This window comes from Bombus flavifrons, chromosome 14, assembly GCF_040668555.2.
Source record: "Bombus flavifrons isolate JBK064 chromosome 14, iyBomFlav1_principal, whole genome shotgun sequence".
NCBI classification, from domain to species: domain Eukaryota; kingdom Metazoa; phylum Arthropoda; class Insecta; order Hymenoptera; family Apidae; genus Bombus; species Bombus flavifrons.
Window position 1 is genome coordinate 7,584,026 of NC_138455.1, and position 16,846 is coordinate 7,600,871.

A 16,846-nucleotide genomic window follows, 5' to 3' on the forward strand; every position below is an offset into this window, starting at 1 on the left:
TTGATGGGAAATTGGTCGACGTGTCAGACCTGAAACGCATTTGAGAACTTTGGAAGTTGTGTGCAAATAAACTGAAAATAAAGCTGCCTGAATGTGGTTTTATAACTGCAAAATTTTCAGTGTTTATTGCTTTTTACAACCGGCTAAAGCTAATTTTCTTCAAAATGTTCACAAAATCGCATCTCGTTTATTCAATTGAGATTCAATTGTTGTTCAATTGCAGGTAGAGACTAACGCATAAAGGCGTACAGCTATGGTCTACTAATCCGACAAAAATGTACTTTATCAATGGAGATGAGGAACCGTCGAGGAGCCGTCGAGGAAATCGTAGAGGAACGCAGCGCGTTGACAAATTGCCGGGCAACTGGTATGGTAATCCGATAATAGAGAGCGCAGGTTGATTCGGGACTAACGAGATTAATTATCTTGTTTGATCTTGTGACACTGGCCCCGTTAATGCAGTCGCGCGTGCCCACCCGCCTGCCTGGCTGCTCGCCTGCCTGCTCGCCCGCCTGCATGTCCAGTGACTTGTGCCTCGCAGTCAGAGATGCTCGTTACCACCTTCTCTCGGTGAGCTCGACGGACTATGCTTCTATCGCCGTGCTCTCGCGACTGATATCACTTTTTTACTAGGTCGACTTTTCCGACACTTTACCCCGTTTCGAAATATGGTAAACGTTCATTTACTTCGACTCATAGGGAATGAACTGTTCATAATACAATAGAACATCATTGTTGCTCTTCATTATCTATGATTTTTCCTCGTACTTTACTGATCATACACTGTCTTAGTTTCTGCAACTGTCCTAATACTTACGAGTAGGAAACGTACATCCATTTCTTTAAGTTCTGTAAAAGGGAGAAGAGAGAGCGACGCATTACGTTAAGAAGAAATCAAACCTACGTTCCTTCCGCCTGAACTGAAACCATTCCGAATGAACTGAAACCAAGCCAAATTCGTTATCAGTGCCCGTTAATCGGTTAGAAGATTTCTAAGCCTCCGATTAGCTTGACCCTATCACGCTACGAATCAAATCAACCTACATTCCTTCTACAAACTTCCAAACGGTGAACGATACGTTGAACCGAAGGTCTGAATTATTATCACCATACACCTTGACTATTCGGAAAATTTATAAGCGTCTAAGAAATTCAAACTATGAGAAGATTGAATTTAGAAGACAGAAACCACGGACTCCTCGCGCTCAATCATCGATCGTCGCTCGGCGGACTGGTGGTTGTTGCTGATTTAGGAGTGGCCGGGAGAAAATCGGTGGTTTCCGCGAAACGATGCGTCTTTTCAGCGGTTCCCCGGTGGCAATCGGTCAAACAACTGTATGGCGTGGAAATATGCTTGCAGCCACAGTCATTCTCTCTCCTCCTCTCCCTCCCCCTCCGCTCTCTCTCTCTTTCTCTGTCACTTCCGTTCTCTCCTCCACTCGTTGTCCTTTCTCATTCCCTCTCTGTCTCTGTCCCTGTGTGCACACGAAACGAGTGCACGAACGTGCACGCAGCCCGGGCGCAGGTTCTCTTTAATCCATGGCAGCGTGCCGTTGGCTGCGTTGCTTCCTGACGGATCGATAACCGATAACAACCGGGTCGAAGCATTGCCATGCAAAACAGCTCGTTAGGCGTCTCCTAAGGTCTCGCGCGCGTGTCCGCCTTTATCTTGAAAGACGCGAACCGCCTCGAGATGTTGGTTGGCGCCTCTCCTTCCTCTGTTTAGTTTCTTCTCGTTCGCCGATGGTCGTCAAGGAACCAGGACGATACCCTTCACAAGAGACAGGCTTATTATTCCCGCGGTCTCCTTCGAGGAGACTCGTCCCCCGTCCAAGGACCTCGTGCAATCCTCGACACGTTTCGCGGAAACGGAAGATGGAGGCAATTAGTACCGCCTTTCTACAGCTGGACCAGGCTCCCGTAGTAGTTTTCAAGCGTTTCAAATAAACGATTCAATGGTTCGTGGAGGGGCTGGTCCCTTTGCTCTTCCCTTTCTTCTTCTGGTTAGGCTATTTGATAGGTTGACGGGATTCTTAATGAGCGACTTTCGGCGAAGATCGAGTCGAGTAGGTTTCTAATGAGGCTTGCTTGTGTCTTGGAATGTTGGAATCGACAATGGCAGATTGAGATTGGAATTGTAGACGGTTATGTCGTGGTTTCATGGTGGATACGATCTGCTGTAAGGATGTACGTACTTAACGCGAAGGCAGACTTTTGCTAGATACTAGTCATTTAGTTAATTATGAGATAGACAAGGCAGTCATGACTAGTTAGTCGACATGGTGCTACACGATTCATCTTATATATTATTACATGATATGTAATCGTTGATAATTCCGGCATTAAAGTATGTAACTGTTTAACGATTTATGAACCTTCAGGTATCTCCCAACTTTAATTTCTTCCTCGTTAAAAAACGACATTAAACATTAAGGAAAGGTAAATTTCAGCGTAGGAACAGGATCTAGAAATTCCCATAGAGAGAATTCATCAAAGAACAGAAGGCCAAAATTTCTATACAAATCCAGGTTTCTCATCTATTGCTAATAATTGACGACTGAACAGGATCTGAAACTTTCAAAAGTCAGAAAAGAACCAACTATGGTTTCTAGAAAAGTCTAAGATCTTCGTCTGGCGCCAAAAATTCTTGGTCCGATGAAAGGAATGATGGAACAAGGTACAAAGTATTTGAACGATTTGATCGTGTCAACATGCCAGAGGATCCTCCTCCCGGTGACGCGGCAGCAGGATCGTGAGGACAGAGCTCGAGGGTCCTAGAGTTAGGCAATCAGCGTTGATGAGGGGGCTCTCAGGGGGTGAAGGGCTCGGACAATTAGTAACCACCCTGCCCCCGTATCTTCCCGCACCTTCGTCCTCCGATTCAACCGGTGAAGCCAGCCAACAACGCGGCGACCGCAGCCGCCACGCATGCGAAAGAGCCTCCTCGATGCTCAGAGAGAGAAAGAGAGGAGGAGAGAGAGAGAGAGAGTGACGGCGTTTACGTCTGCACGCCGCTTTGCGTAGATTACGCTGCTCTAAAGGGTTCTCTTCGTTGCGCTGGATAATGTCAGCACCGAACAGAGTGTTGGCAGAGTTAAGAAGCGAATTTTCGACTGCCATGGAAAGTATGATAAGAGTTTTTGGTATTTGATTGCAGGGTGAAGTGGTTGGAGGGTCGGTGAGAGTGGAATGCGTGTTTCGAAAAGGAATTATCGAAGACGGGATACGAGACAGATAACCTCAGCGTACGATGGAAACAATTGTTTACGTTTCTCCTTTTGTTTTCACGCTAGTACTACTGCATACCGAAGTATAAAACACGTATCGAAATGAAACGTACGTGAATTACGTTAAAAAGTTTTAAGACAATTATTAGATTTACTTCAAAATTGGAGAAAGTTGAGTATTTTTAACGGAAGTTTAAAATAACAACAATACATTTTCTTACGTTTTTCAATAAGTTTTCTTACTTATATGTACTTTAGTACGTATGCTTATTCTTCAATAGGATCATTAGATCTATTTGAATACTTATCGTAACGATACCAGGTCTGTAAGTATGAAACCGGAATTTGCCTATAGATGGCCCTAGCTGATAATGTAGTTATCACTAAACTGCGTCATTGATGCCAAAAGTCTTTGTTGACATCTCACAAATATTTTCGACTCAGAACAATACAAGTTTCATAAAACAGCATAGTTTGTAATAGCGTTGAACATGTCAAATTTTGTGCCTGGAAACTACGATTTGCGGACTGCAGAAGATAGCTAGCGATGGGCAATACTTCGAATAAAATATTTTTAATCATTTTCATACAATAAACGTATATTTTCTATACAAAAATTCTGGTTTCATATTTACATAACTGGTATATGAGTTTTCGTATATCCTTGTGATACACTTTCGCCGCCAATTCGCGTAATCACTATCGCCCTACGCAGTCCCTTAAATCGTCGTTTCTTGCGAAGCATTATCGACCAAACAGATCTTTAAATTTTGCAAAAAGATGGTGATCTGGCGTCTATCCATTTATTTCGATCCAAGTGTATCAATTATGTCCAGTGGCTTATGGTCGTTAATTGAGTCGCTGAATACAGACTATTTTATAAACATTCTACCAATTTTACTGTGATCCAACTCCGGATATTTACGTATTTACATATGTATATAAAGTATGCGAAACGTGCGTGTAACGCTCGTTATGGCATTTAGCAGACGAAACAAATCTCCGTATAGATTCTATCTTCTCAATCATACTGATAAAGATATAAATTTGCATAAAGATTCAAGATCACCACGCTCCAAGTCCACTAATGCAGACGAAAATTGGAGAAGAGTTCTTTTCATCGGGCGCAACGAACCGAAACCCTACTTTCAATCCCGATATTTCCCATTTTAAAACAACTGTGCGTACTTTGACGACAATTCTATGATTTCCTCGACGTCCGTATATTCCGCTGATCCATTAGGAAGAGCTCGTATCCAAGGGGCTCGTCAAACATCGTCCATTTCAGAGGGCTGGGGTTGAAAAATCGCGAGGCGAGGAAGTCCGTCCCGATGAAAGTCGATTATTCCGCCGGTGATTCGGGCGCTGATTTTTTTCCTCTCTTCTGCTGCTGACTCAATTATTCGTCGCGATTCTTTGAGCAAACATTAGTTAGCACCGACTGGTCTCGCGCGCGCACGGATTGCCTCCGATCGGTTTGGCTCGGTTCATGCGGCGACCCTTCATGGTTGCTTGGTTCTGTTGTCTACTCGTCAACGAACAACCCTACGGCGACAGGGTGTTAACGCGGTTCTCATTTTCCTCCGACTAATCCTATTCGATTTTCCAAAGGCAGACTATCTTCTACCAAAACATATTTTTTTTCTATTTACTCGTTCGTTTCGATTCGTTCGACCGACAATGTACAGTCGGCTATAAAAATCTCTGTATATTTTATAAAAAGGCTATTTTTATTTAACTCATCATTTACTTAACCCAGGGCAAAACAAGAGTTTATCATAATGTTGTAAACGTTTGAACTTGTTTATGTTTTGTGAAATTGTAGATTTTTAGATTAGGTGGAAAAAATAGCGATCAGAAATATTAAGGTAGTTGTTGACACTCCCTTTCATAGCCAGGATGTTAGAAAACAGGATTCGGTAGTGAAAATGGGTTACCCTTTTACATTACGGAATATTATGCAACGCGGCTGAGACACAATGTTAACTATGTGTACTGCTCTCTTCTGTAAAAATAGATACTTGTATTTGTGTGTATATTTACGTGTGAATAAACAAGTTATGGAAATGTATCCGTACTTCAAGGGTTAAATAAAATTCCACTATTTTAGAAAAAAAGATAGTAAGAATATGAACATGATTATACCGTGTAATTAGAGTGTAACTGGCATGTAAAAATATATCAAGCATCCAAAGTATTCAATGCAATATTAGCAATAATTTCGAAACAAATTCCTTTACTTGTGTTCATAAAAATATGAATTTGTATAAATATCTACAGACTAAACGTAATGTATAGTTTGAAATAATAAGATTGCTCAAACCTTTCGTCTCTGTTTGTCATTTTTTAATTTTTCTATAAACATACAATAAAATATGTTGATGATTAAGACTTACGAACAATTCACTTTCGCGAACAACTCACTTTCACGAACACACTATCACAAACGACCACGATTAGATGTATTTAAAAAAGACAATTTGCACTTTGCCAGACAAACATCTTTAACTAACAAACGACACATCTTTTTTTGTCTCGGCAAAACATAAACCCTGAAAATCTGCTTTGATAGTGAACGTTAGAGCGCGATAAAATAATAGGAGAAAAAAATGTCTGGATGCTATCGAGATGATTCGGACTAGTCTCCCCGCAAACATCGATCTCCGAAAACGACAAGCCCGCGTTCGGAATCCACCGAATCGGGCACACTCCCTTCGCTTTTTAATATTCATCCCATTTTCCCGAGGCATTCGTTATCAGAGTCGATAACTCGGTCGGTCGCTTTTCACAGGGAATTCCGATGGTTTTCTTCAGGGGAGGGACACGCGTCAAGAATTATATTCTCCCGGCGAGGATTGAGTTATACATACCGTGTCACCGAGATTAACTGTCCTCGACTTTCATGCACCGGCCTGACAAACGTATCCGGGCAACGATCGAGCCATAAAACGAAAACAACACATGCCAGACCCGAAAAAAACTAAAAAATGAAAACGAGGAACAAAAGAAAGAAGAGGAAAAAGTGAAATATAAAAAAGAGAAAAAAAAGGGACGGGCACATAGAATCTCCCTTGTCCTAGGTTATGTTTCACAGTGACATAGTGGCGGCAATGGAGGCTTCGCCTATCGTAACGCGATATCCGGTGGAAACGTCGAATTTGAAGTATTCGCCGTGGCGTTCGCCGCACGGAAATTACCGGTGCCCCAAATTTCACGACACCGCCTTTTTTTCCACGTTGAACGATCACTCTTTCTCTCTCTGTTTGACAGCCGCAAGAGCCAGAGTGAAAAAATGTGTGTGGCAAAAAAGTTTCGTTGCTCTTTGACTCTGCCGGTTTTTCTCCGAGCACCATCGAGAGTCAACGCTCTCGTGTTTTCGCTGGAAAACGCCTCTCGATCGACATCGAATCTGAGGATGAGAGACACTGTCGTTCTGTTGGCCTATCGCTACTAATACAGATCTCACGCACTCCCCTCGATATAAACCATTCTCTACCCTTGTGCACGCCGTATGGGAACCCATACGTGCACACGCAGGAACCTTGAACGACCACGCCGGAACGGCTATTCAGATTTAAATCGCGGCAAAAAGAATATGGATTCCCCTTGCTGCCCTACGAAACACAGTTTCACGGCTCAGCCACGATCACTGCAAGACGAGTATTTAGGGCAGATCGTTTTCTACAGGGGCACCTCGGTTTTTGCTCGTCTTTCGTATTATGCTTGTTGTGTTCAGTGTGTGTGATAGGTAGACCGCGGATCTTTGTGTATTTACAATGGCGCAAAAATACACACAATATGGAAAGATATGTAAAATATCGAATGTATAATATACTCGTTATAATTTTTAATGGGCGAAACGAGTCTCTATCTTGAATCAATTTTTGAAAATTATGTTCACAAAAGTATGAATATAATTCATGCTCGAGTCTAGTGATAGTCTTTGTTATTAAGTTGTGTTCTGTCAGTTATTAGGTTGTTGCATAAATTTTGTTCGTTTCTTCTTTTATGCAAGTACACAGACTTTTATAGAATTTGATGTTTCTGTGGGCAGAAGTAAAAAAATATCGTACCACTGTAACAGCTGTTTGATGTAGCTATTCGTTAATTTTCGACAAACAATTTGTCCAAGGAAGTATTGATAAGAGGGCTAGATGCAAAGATAGTTCTAATAAAAAAAGATATGTCGTTCCTGAACAGAGAAAATGAAATATTAGTAATAGCAGAGCTGTCAAGTTTCTCGTTTAGTTATCGTAATTAACCTTTATCGTTCGTCGATTTTGTGACTTTAGTGATTCACTACTTCATTTTCACCTTGTCCCGAATTGTTCGAAGATTTCAGAAATGAATAAATATAACTTAGTTTATGGTTGAATAATCTTTATTTTGGGAGAATAATTTTTATTTTATTATTATTATTAATTTCGATTGCTCACAGTGGAACATAAGATGATTTAATTTCGAAATGACGACTGTAAGAGATCTTATAGATATTTTTGAGAAAATCAATGATGTCGAGAACACACTCGGAGAATAGCATCTGGATGAAAAGAACAAGTTAGTTTGGAATTGTCACATCTGTTCAAGTTTTATTTGACTTGCCGCGTTTTTATGTAATAACATCTGTTTACATTAAATTAGATCTCTGGCTTATAAATAATATTGGTATCTCTGTCTTTTTATCTCTCTGAGTAATCTTTTCTCGCACGCATACGTGATTCCCATTCACACGATTCCTATTCACATAACTCTTATTCACACGAAATTAAACTGTACATATGTAATATCCTCTTTTCTACAATTATTGTCCACGTACTATCTACACGTATATACAATCCATTTGTACAATAATCCGAATTAAAAATCCTTTTATTATTCACAGTGGTACACAATAATGTCTTCTTTATCACCGAAAATATGAAAAAATATAATGTACTGATATCGGATTAATATTCCATCTCTCTAATTACTGCCAATCTCATAAGCATTTCTTGATCCTCTAAATCGACCCCGTACAACTGAACATTAAATCAAATGTTGAATCGTCGTTATATCTTCATCATTGCCAATTTCATCGAAATGAGAATGAATTAATCGGGATAAATTTAAGTGAAAGGAAATAAAACTATATGAACTATATATAACACTAACTATATGAACGACCGGGTAGAAAAAGCACTTCGTCAAGAGCTTGGATTAACGTCGGACGCATTCCCTTTCCACTGAAGGAACTGTACATCCACCAACGACGTAATCGACCTAAGTAATCACTAGCCTTCCATCGAAAATTCTTATTCTCATTTCACCGAGCTTCCGTCCTTTTTTCGCCCTAGTAAGGCCTCCATACTGGTTTGGTCACGGCCGGCGAGGAGATCTTGGTCGGAGATGGGCTCCTCTTTGGCGACAACGACCGCGAGATCAGAGCTGTTGGCGCCTTGAGCTCGTTTTTCGTACCCTCGATGGCCTTTTTCAATGGAACCCTTTCGGAAGGCGATGAAGATGCGGTCACGACGGACGTTGCTGGCGGCAAAGTGTTCAATCTGATTGGCACGAATGCACTGCGTATTTCTTCGGCTGCTGATTCGCTTCCGGACTCGCTCGGACTTTTCGGTGGCGTTCTAGACGGACTGTTTGGTATGGTCGCTGATACGGTCGTACTGCTAGTTGTTTTTGGCGGTAGCGTCGCGTACTCTGTCGGATATTTTACGTGGTCGAACGGATACGACGGTAAAACGGTGGGCGGGAAGGTTGGTGGAAACAAATCCGTTGCTGGCATCGGAATAGTTCCTGAAGAAATACGTAACAAGAAAAGAGGTGATTAGTTATGATTTTTAGCGAAACTGACATGGCGATTTACAGAAGAAGGTCGGCGAATGAAGTGAATGAGATCGTTATTAGTCGCGATCTTCAGAGAAACTCAACTAATGATTAATGAGTTAAAGAAGAGAGTTGGTTAGATCCCGAGGGAAAACCAGAATAGAAACAGTGACGATTAGCTGTAAGTTTTAGAAAGAAGAAATCTTTAGAAGAAAGTTTTTTGATAAAGAGAACCAAGTCAGCGGAACCAAATTCATTGATGGTATGTCGGAATGATTTTTATAGAGACACAGAAAAGAAAAAGGTGAGGGCTAGTCGTGACATCTCACAAACATTTTCGACTCAGAACAATACAAGTTTCATACAACAGCATAGTTTGTAATAGCATTGAACATGTCAAATTTTGTGCCTGGAAACTACGATTTGCGGACTGCAGAATCGCATCGAATGCTTGTCGAAGCTTACGGTGAGCATGCTCTTGGTAAACCACAGTGCTTGGAGTGGTTTAAAAAATTCAGAAGTGGCAATTTTGACGTGAGGAACGAAGAACGTGGAAGACCTCCGAAAAAGTTTCAAGACAGCGAATTGAGCTATTAAAACCTGGTGAAACCGTTAATACTGAGCTCAACCGACAACAAATGATCGATTTGAATCAAGCTTTGCGCGAAAATCGACCAGAATATCAAAAAAGGCAACACAAAGTAATTTTTCTTCTTAATAATGCACCATCACATACAGCAAAACCGGTCAAGGAAACGATTGAAGCGTTCAGTTGGGAAATATTTTCGCACGTAGCTTACTCACCAGATTTGGCTCCGTCCGATTACTATTTATTTGCATCGATGGGACACGCACTTTCTGACCAGCATTTCACTTCTTACGAAAATGTACGAAAATGGCTCGATGACTGATTTGCCTCAAAAGAGCGACAGTTTTTTTTGGCGTGGCATCCACCAATCGCCAGACAAGTGGGAAAAATGTATAGCTAGCGATGGGCAATACATTTTTAATCATTTTCATACAATAAACGTATATTTTCTATACAAAAATTCTGGTTTCATATTTACATACCGGTAAAGAAACAGGAATATATGGAAGTTTAGAGGAACTGGTATGAAGAATAGAATTGATAATTGAAGACGACCAAGTCGCTGGAAATAAATGCATCGATGGGACTGGAGCGGAGCCTGAGGAAAAATGAAAGATGAGAAAGGAAAAGGGCGACGATTAGTCGTGATTTTTAGAGAAGCTGATGTACTATGAAGAAGGAGAGGAGTTTGGTGGGTGAAGAGAACTAAGTCGTATTGTTATTGCGTGGATGCATGGGGGTCGAAGGGGTCCGTTGTGGGAAAAGGGAACCCACCCTCGGTCCATCCACGAGTATGAATCATCGGCAGGCGTCGCGGACTCTGGCGAAATCGATAACACGAACTCGCTTTCGTCTGAACGCGTGTCCGCTTTCGAGGCTTTTTTTACCAGTCGGAGCCGGAATGATTCTTTGGTTGTGTGCATTGTTGTTCTTTGATTGATTGCGACTCAGAACAGGATGAAGGGCTCTGATGGTAGCGATTAGAAACGTTCTGCGTGGCTAGTACTTTTCATCACAAGATCATGGTCCTTGAAGCGCATGCGTTTTGATGCGATATATAGCATTTTGATGCAAAAACTGATAAGAACTGTTTTACACCTGTTATCGATGAAAACAGTTTTGTGTAATTTAATCTTTTTCTAATGTATTTGAAGTGGCGTTAAAATCTTTGCATAAACTCGAAGAAGGAGAATTCAGTAGTGAGTTCCTGATGTTATCCCAAGAATTGACGAGCAATCGGTGAAAGACACGAAAATACTGGCCGTGTAAGGATTGATAAAATTATTATCACGTTTGAATGTTGCTTAATGGAAATACTGACCAAATACTGGGAAATACAAGCAGGAAGGCAATTATGAAATGAAAGCTCACCTTTGACGAACGCAGGATGGGGCAAATGCCACGCGTGTCCCAAATACGCAACATCTACCCAAGGATTCAGCAATCCAAGTCCAGGAAATCCATGTCCGTACTGATAATCTGCAAATATCCAGGAAACATATTCCTTAGCACGATCAAAGCTTTCGAAAATAAACTAAAGATGCGTGCTTTCGAGGCAATTCCTTCGACTCTATAAATAACCATCCAACGATCAAGGTTCCCCAAAACGCACTCTGTATCAGCTTCGTTGTAACCTTGACAAACTTTTCTCCCTATCGATCCTGGTATTTAATTATATCCTAGCTCCCGTTTCTTCAAAATCCTTCGATGGACACATGGGAATTGGGAAAAAGAAAAAATCTGCATCTTTTATTATGTAGTTCTGAAAAGAACAAAAGTCTATCTAATCTAATTTAAAGAAATTAATTAGAAATCCAATTGAAGAATATATAGGGAAAAAGAAATGCGAGTTTTCCTACATGTTTTGAATGTTCATGCAAATTTGGAAAGATCGCGAATTTACGATTTTAATTACATTGCAAGAAGGATATTTGGCTCGTTCTACTCAACACGCGATACGTAAGTGTATTTTCTATCTAACTATCTAAGTAATAGATGCGACCATTTTGATTAATAACACGGTATATACCTACAGCTTCAAACTTGAAATTTAAATCATTGCCGTTATTCCGAATCTGAATTTCTTCCGCACGTCGTTCTTTATATTCTGCACAGTATTTCAACAGATTCGCGTGATCGATATGTTTACATGAATCGAAGTAACTTAACCAACTTGAAAGAAACTTCCGTCGACTTGTTTGCTTCAAACCTTTCGAATTTATCTGAATTGATTAATCTGAACATGGTTTAAATCAAGTTACTTGCTTCAAGCCGCTCGAATGTAATTATATATCTTGACTAATCTGCACAAAATTTAAACCAAGTCACTTACTTCAAGTCCCCTGAATTCAATTAACTCGGCTAATCTGAACGAGATTCAAGCAAAGTCCACTTGCATCAAGCTTTTTGACAAATCTTAACGAGTCTTACCGAACTGACAAAGCGATGTGATGGTAGAGGTAGAAAAAAGGAAGGAGTTTCAGAGGGATGGAGATCAGTCGAAATGTCGTAAAACTCAGATTAACGATGCTCTCCGGAGGCGAGTTAGCGATCTCTGTTTACAGGATCGGCGCGTTACGCTGGCTCGTAACGAGCCACATGCTACCGCCATATGCGGCGCGATAAACAAACGCATAAACGCGGTTCCTTTGCAGACAACGCGTCCACGTCGTCGTTTCTCTACTTCCCGTGGCTTCGTCCGGCTCTTTTACCTCGGCCTGCACGCCGCCTCCAATAAACACAGACCAACGGTACAGTAGTTAGTGTTCTACAAGCCAACCCGGACTCAAGTTTGTCCGAGGAAAATAAGCGAGGATGTTAAAAAGAATGCCGACTGAGCGGCGATCATCGCGGCTTGAACCGATGCCAACCTCCGTTTGGTACACAGATACGATTTTCACGCGTTTGGCCGCGTATACGTGTGCGTGTGCGCGCGCGCACAGCCAACCTTATGCACGTGCACGTGCAAACGGGTCTGGTAGAGGCTGCGAGTCTCTGCGACCGCCGCGCGCGGCCCGCGGTTTGAGGTCCACCGGATTATTAAACGCCTACGAGGATCTCGACACCCGTTTGCGGGTTCTATACCGGCCACGCGATCGTCCTCCATGCGGAATCTTTCCTTTCACCTTCGTGAGTTGGATATTTCCCTTTTTTTTTTTTTTTTTACATCCAGGATAACAGAAATCAAATTCGGAAAAGAGACTTCTGGATTATTTGTGGAGAAACTTCTAGGAAGAGAAAAAAGGAGACTAAGGATACTTTCAGGATATCGTAATACATATGGTTAGTGGGTGGGATTGGCGAATCAAAGCTTGTGACCCGAAGTTTGAAAAAAAAAAAAAAACAAAAGACGAAAAAATGCTTCGATAACGTTTATATATAATTAACATAATTAGAAAACCAAAGTCTCGAGTCAAAAAGACCAATGTCTTATAGCAAAGAAATTATTATGGTCAACTTATTGAACTCGATGGATAAGAAGTTGCAGTAAAGAAGAAACAAATCCTCCGAAGATTTCATGTTTAACATTCATGTTTGACAATTCTCCGACGATCTCGTATTTAACGAATTACACATTTAGAGAATCGAAGTTTTAAGTTGAAGAAATCAAAGTTGCGTACAAGAGGAATTGTTATGGCGAATCTATTCAGTCTTTAAGCGAGAGTTTGGAAAGAGAACCTCTGAAAGTTCGAGTCTGGAATCGGAAAAATATACAAAAGGAAATACGAAAAATAGAAACCTTTAGGAATCTTGCATCTAGCAAAGAAAATTAAAGTCTAAGAAATCGTAATTTGTGCAAAACTATCCCGGTGAGCTTACTCGATTTGGATCGTGGTTCTCTAGGCCCATCCACGGTGACTTTGATCGCCTTCGTATAGGTGGCGACTTGGAAGGGCACCGTGCTGATTTGTATCGTCAGAGAAAACGATTTTCCTGCAATTAGTCAACAATTATTCGACTGCAGTTTTTCCCAGGTTCCAACATGATATAATTTTTTCAAGAATATTTTTCAAAATAAACTAGAAAATTAAAGTAGAGGTATAATCCATGGAACGCTAACCTCTTCCGCTACGACCAACGAATCTGAGATCATTGAACTTGGCGACTTGGTTTTTCATAACAGCCGTGCAATTTCTCAATTCACCGCAGCAATTCTCATCGTTGCCAGCTCTGATAGTGACTAGAGTGCCGTCGCTGACCTCGTCGAGGGCAACGACCTTGAAAGCCACCGGTAGCGACTTATTCGACCTCCAGTGCGATGGTAACGCGCTGCAGAGGATGGCCGGACTTCCGGTCCTTACCAGATCTCCGTGACAGGCCTGCAATGTCTCATGAATAACGTTGAAGTTGTCCATTCCTAACGGTCCCTCCGGCAGATGCATTTTTTACTGAAGTTGTAGACGTTGATGGCGACAAAATACTCCAGAAAAGAAAGAGGTCATTAACGCTAAAATCTTCGATAACACCAAGTATCTCCTTAACACACTGTGTCCAAATCACTGTCGCTTATTTCACTCGAGCACGATAATAGTCCATAAACATCAACGATTTAACAAAGAAGAGAATGTCTTTGTTATTGTTACATGCAATTCAACTAATGTTTTTAAAAAGTCCCTCGTAGAACGACATACACTTTGGATCGTAATCGAACAAAAATGATACGACGGAACGAGGAAAAAGTTTGACGACAAACCGACGCGCACTCGATGCCGGCTGAGCGGATTCTAGTTTTTCGCGGCCGCAGCCGCAGCTATTTAGAGGGGATTTTTCTCCCCTCCAATTTTTCCGGAGCCCCACCCAGGCCAAGCGCGTCGACCAATGAGGACGGCGGTCGTGTTGTGGCCTCCGCGGCTCGCCGCCTTCGCCCCTAACCAGGCTTAGGGGGTGCCTTGCGAAAGGGGCTGCTAGCCTGCTGCTTCTCTTGCCAAGGGTGGCTTGTGCCTCCGCTCTTCCTTATCGTACTCATCGTCCCACTCTCGTCACACATCTCTCTCTATCCTACCCTCTCTGCCTATCTGTCCCTTTCTCTCTTTCATCGGCACGTTCCGCTTTCTACTATCCGCTTCATCTTCCTTCTCTGTCACCCTCGTAGTACCATTTCGGTTCTAACTCTCGCTCTGTCTTCCTCAATCTAGTGTACCCTTTTCTCTTTGCTTTCTCGCTCGGTCTTCTTGCTACCGTCTACCTTGGCCGGCCAACTCCTGCCACGCTTCCGTGATGATGTGAATTTTCACGCGCACGTGTTCGTACCATCCCTCCATGGTCCTCCACGTTGCACGCGTTTCTTGACCTCGAGGATGGCTGTTGCGAAGAACGAAGAATTTTCTCTGGTATTGTTCGATGAAATTGGATTATGTAGAGTGTTTAATGCTGTCAAGGGATATAAATCAGCTGTAAGTATTAGGGTTTCTGATAATACCCGAGACCATTATTTAGTTAATCGGAGAATAGAATGATAATGGGTATAATTATTCCGTCTTGTACATTTATTTTACGAGGCTTTAGTATTAAGGTTTTGATATCCAGGTTTTCTTATCGATGCTTTCTTATCGGGATTTTACCATTTATTGCAGTTAAATCCGCATAATCTTGTGATTAGCATGAGGACTGCGCATTCCGATTTGTTCGACAATGCGTCAATTTAATCTTGGACAACTTCATTAAGTATATCGGATTTTTATGATGGGTAGAATATTGTTTCTTATAATATTTGGACAAATATGAAAATCAACCGGTACACCCTTCTGGTTTTTTCAACAACAAAACCAATCTCTTTTTCAACGAAAGAAACAATTCTCTTGTTTAAATTTAATAAATTTTCTTACCGTTATTAATCCTATTGATCTCTTCTATTTATTTTTTCCCCTCTTAAGATAATGTTTCCTACCCCGTGATATAAGAATTTCGCTTAATCTGCCATAACCAAATTCAACATTCAATAATCAATTTCACGTTACCAAAACAGTCTTTTTAATCGGTCGTGGAATTAAACATGTAGTCTTGCATCCTGTTGAACATTACAAAAAATGAACCCACTAGTTGCGTCTTTATAAAATTGCTTCGATTCGTCAGCCATTTTCAAGAAACATATTTGAATCCAATGAGTTGTTCGAAATCAAGCAGTTAAAATGAACTTGCTATGTTCTTCTCGTATATTCTTTATATATGGAATCTATCGCTCCTCCTCCACTTTGCTTTTATAACAAATATGACAAAGAGAGAAATGAATTTCCAATAACGCTACTACGTAATAAGATTTCTAAAAGTTGCAATTAAGTAGAATGCAAAAAGATGAGGAATTTTGTGCGACTCTTACACGGAGGCACAGTTGCATGAGTGGTTCGCATAATTTACTATGTTATAAGGATTGACATCAGATGGACCTCAATATTTGGACAGAGATTCATGCAGAGTCCTTGTAGGGATCGACGAACGCGTTAACGGAGCCTAGAAAGAGGAGAAAGACGGAAAGGCGGTGGTTGCAAAAGATTTATTAGGGTGTTGAGGTTCATTTCACCGATTTTCGCGTCAAAGAGGGGCACCAATTCAGCCCTTTTGGCGGAAACTCGAAAAGGACAGGCCATAAAGGACAGACGTTGGCTATGCACGAAATTCGAATCGATCTTCACGGAATCCCGACACTTTGACTTTCTGGGTCAGCGTGTCGTTCACGGAGGCTTTCCTGCGAGATTTACAACGAAATTGCACTCGCAGCCTCTTGCCACCCCTTTTTCGCCTCCGCACGCTGCACCAAAGAGGAAGAGTTTAACGAGGCCGGATTAAATTTCCGGATCGCGCGATTTCTCCGCCCGTCTCCTATCCTTCCCTCTTTTTATTTTCGATTTTCGGCTCTATCCTGTGATCCAGAGTGTTTGATAACCCCCTTCTCGAACATATTTTCCGACGATATACTCTATAGTGGATTCGGCAAAAGAATTTAATTTTGATTAAATTCAGAAAAGAATTTTCATTTCAGGCTCGATGATCGTGAATCTTTTAGAGCTCTCTTGGTATAATTAAACTAGTATTATTATCATAATTATCGGTATTTATAAATTCTCTTATATAATAGTAACGTTTCATGACAATAGCAATCGTGACAAGTAGTTTTAATTTGCGAGTAATTTGATTGTCCCGTATAAAATTGAAAAATTATAAAATGGAAGTTTAAAGCTAGTAATGTTTTCAGTTCGTTAATATCATTAGGAAGGCT

At 41.2% G+C, this 16,846-nt stretch overlaps 1 protein-coding gene across 2 annotated transcripts; it reads right to left on the minus strand.

Moving 5' to 3' along the window:
* Positions 1-7,577: 7,577 nt before the first annotated feature.
* On the minus strand, positions 7,578-14,369 carry LOC138186866 (segmentation protein Runt). Of its 2 annotated transcripts, XM_069127121.1 has the most exons (4): positions 13,694-14,369; positions 13,453-13,566; positions 11,005-11,112; positions 7,579-9,014 (listed from the first exon to the last, which is right to left on the minus strand). In XM_069127121.1, exons 1-4 carry the CDS (start codon positions 14,013-14,015, stop codon positions 8,557-8,559), a joined length of 1,002 nt encoding a protein of 333 aa, XP_068983222.1. In that variant the 5' UTR covers positions 14,016-14,369; the 3' UTR covers positions 7,579-8,556. The 2 variants fall into 2 exon arrangements, with proteins under 2 accessions (XP_068983225.1, XP_068983222.1); XM_069127124.1 differs by lacking the exon at positions 11,005-11,112 and having other exon boundaries at positions 7,578-9,014.
* Between the last annotated feature and the right edge of the window lie 2,477 nt (positions 14,370-16,846).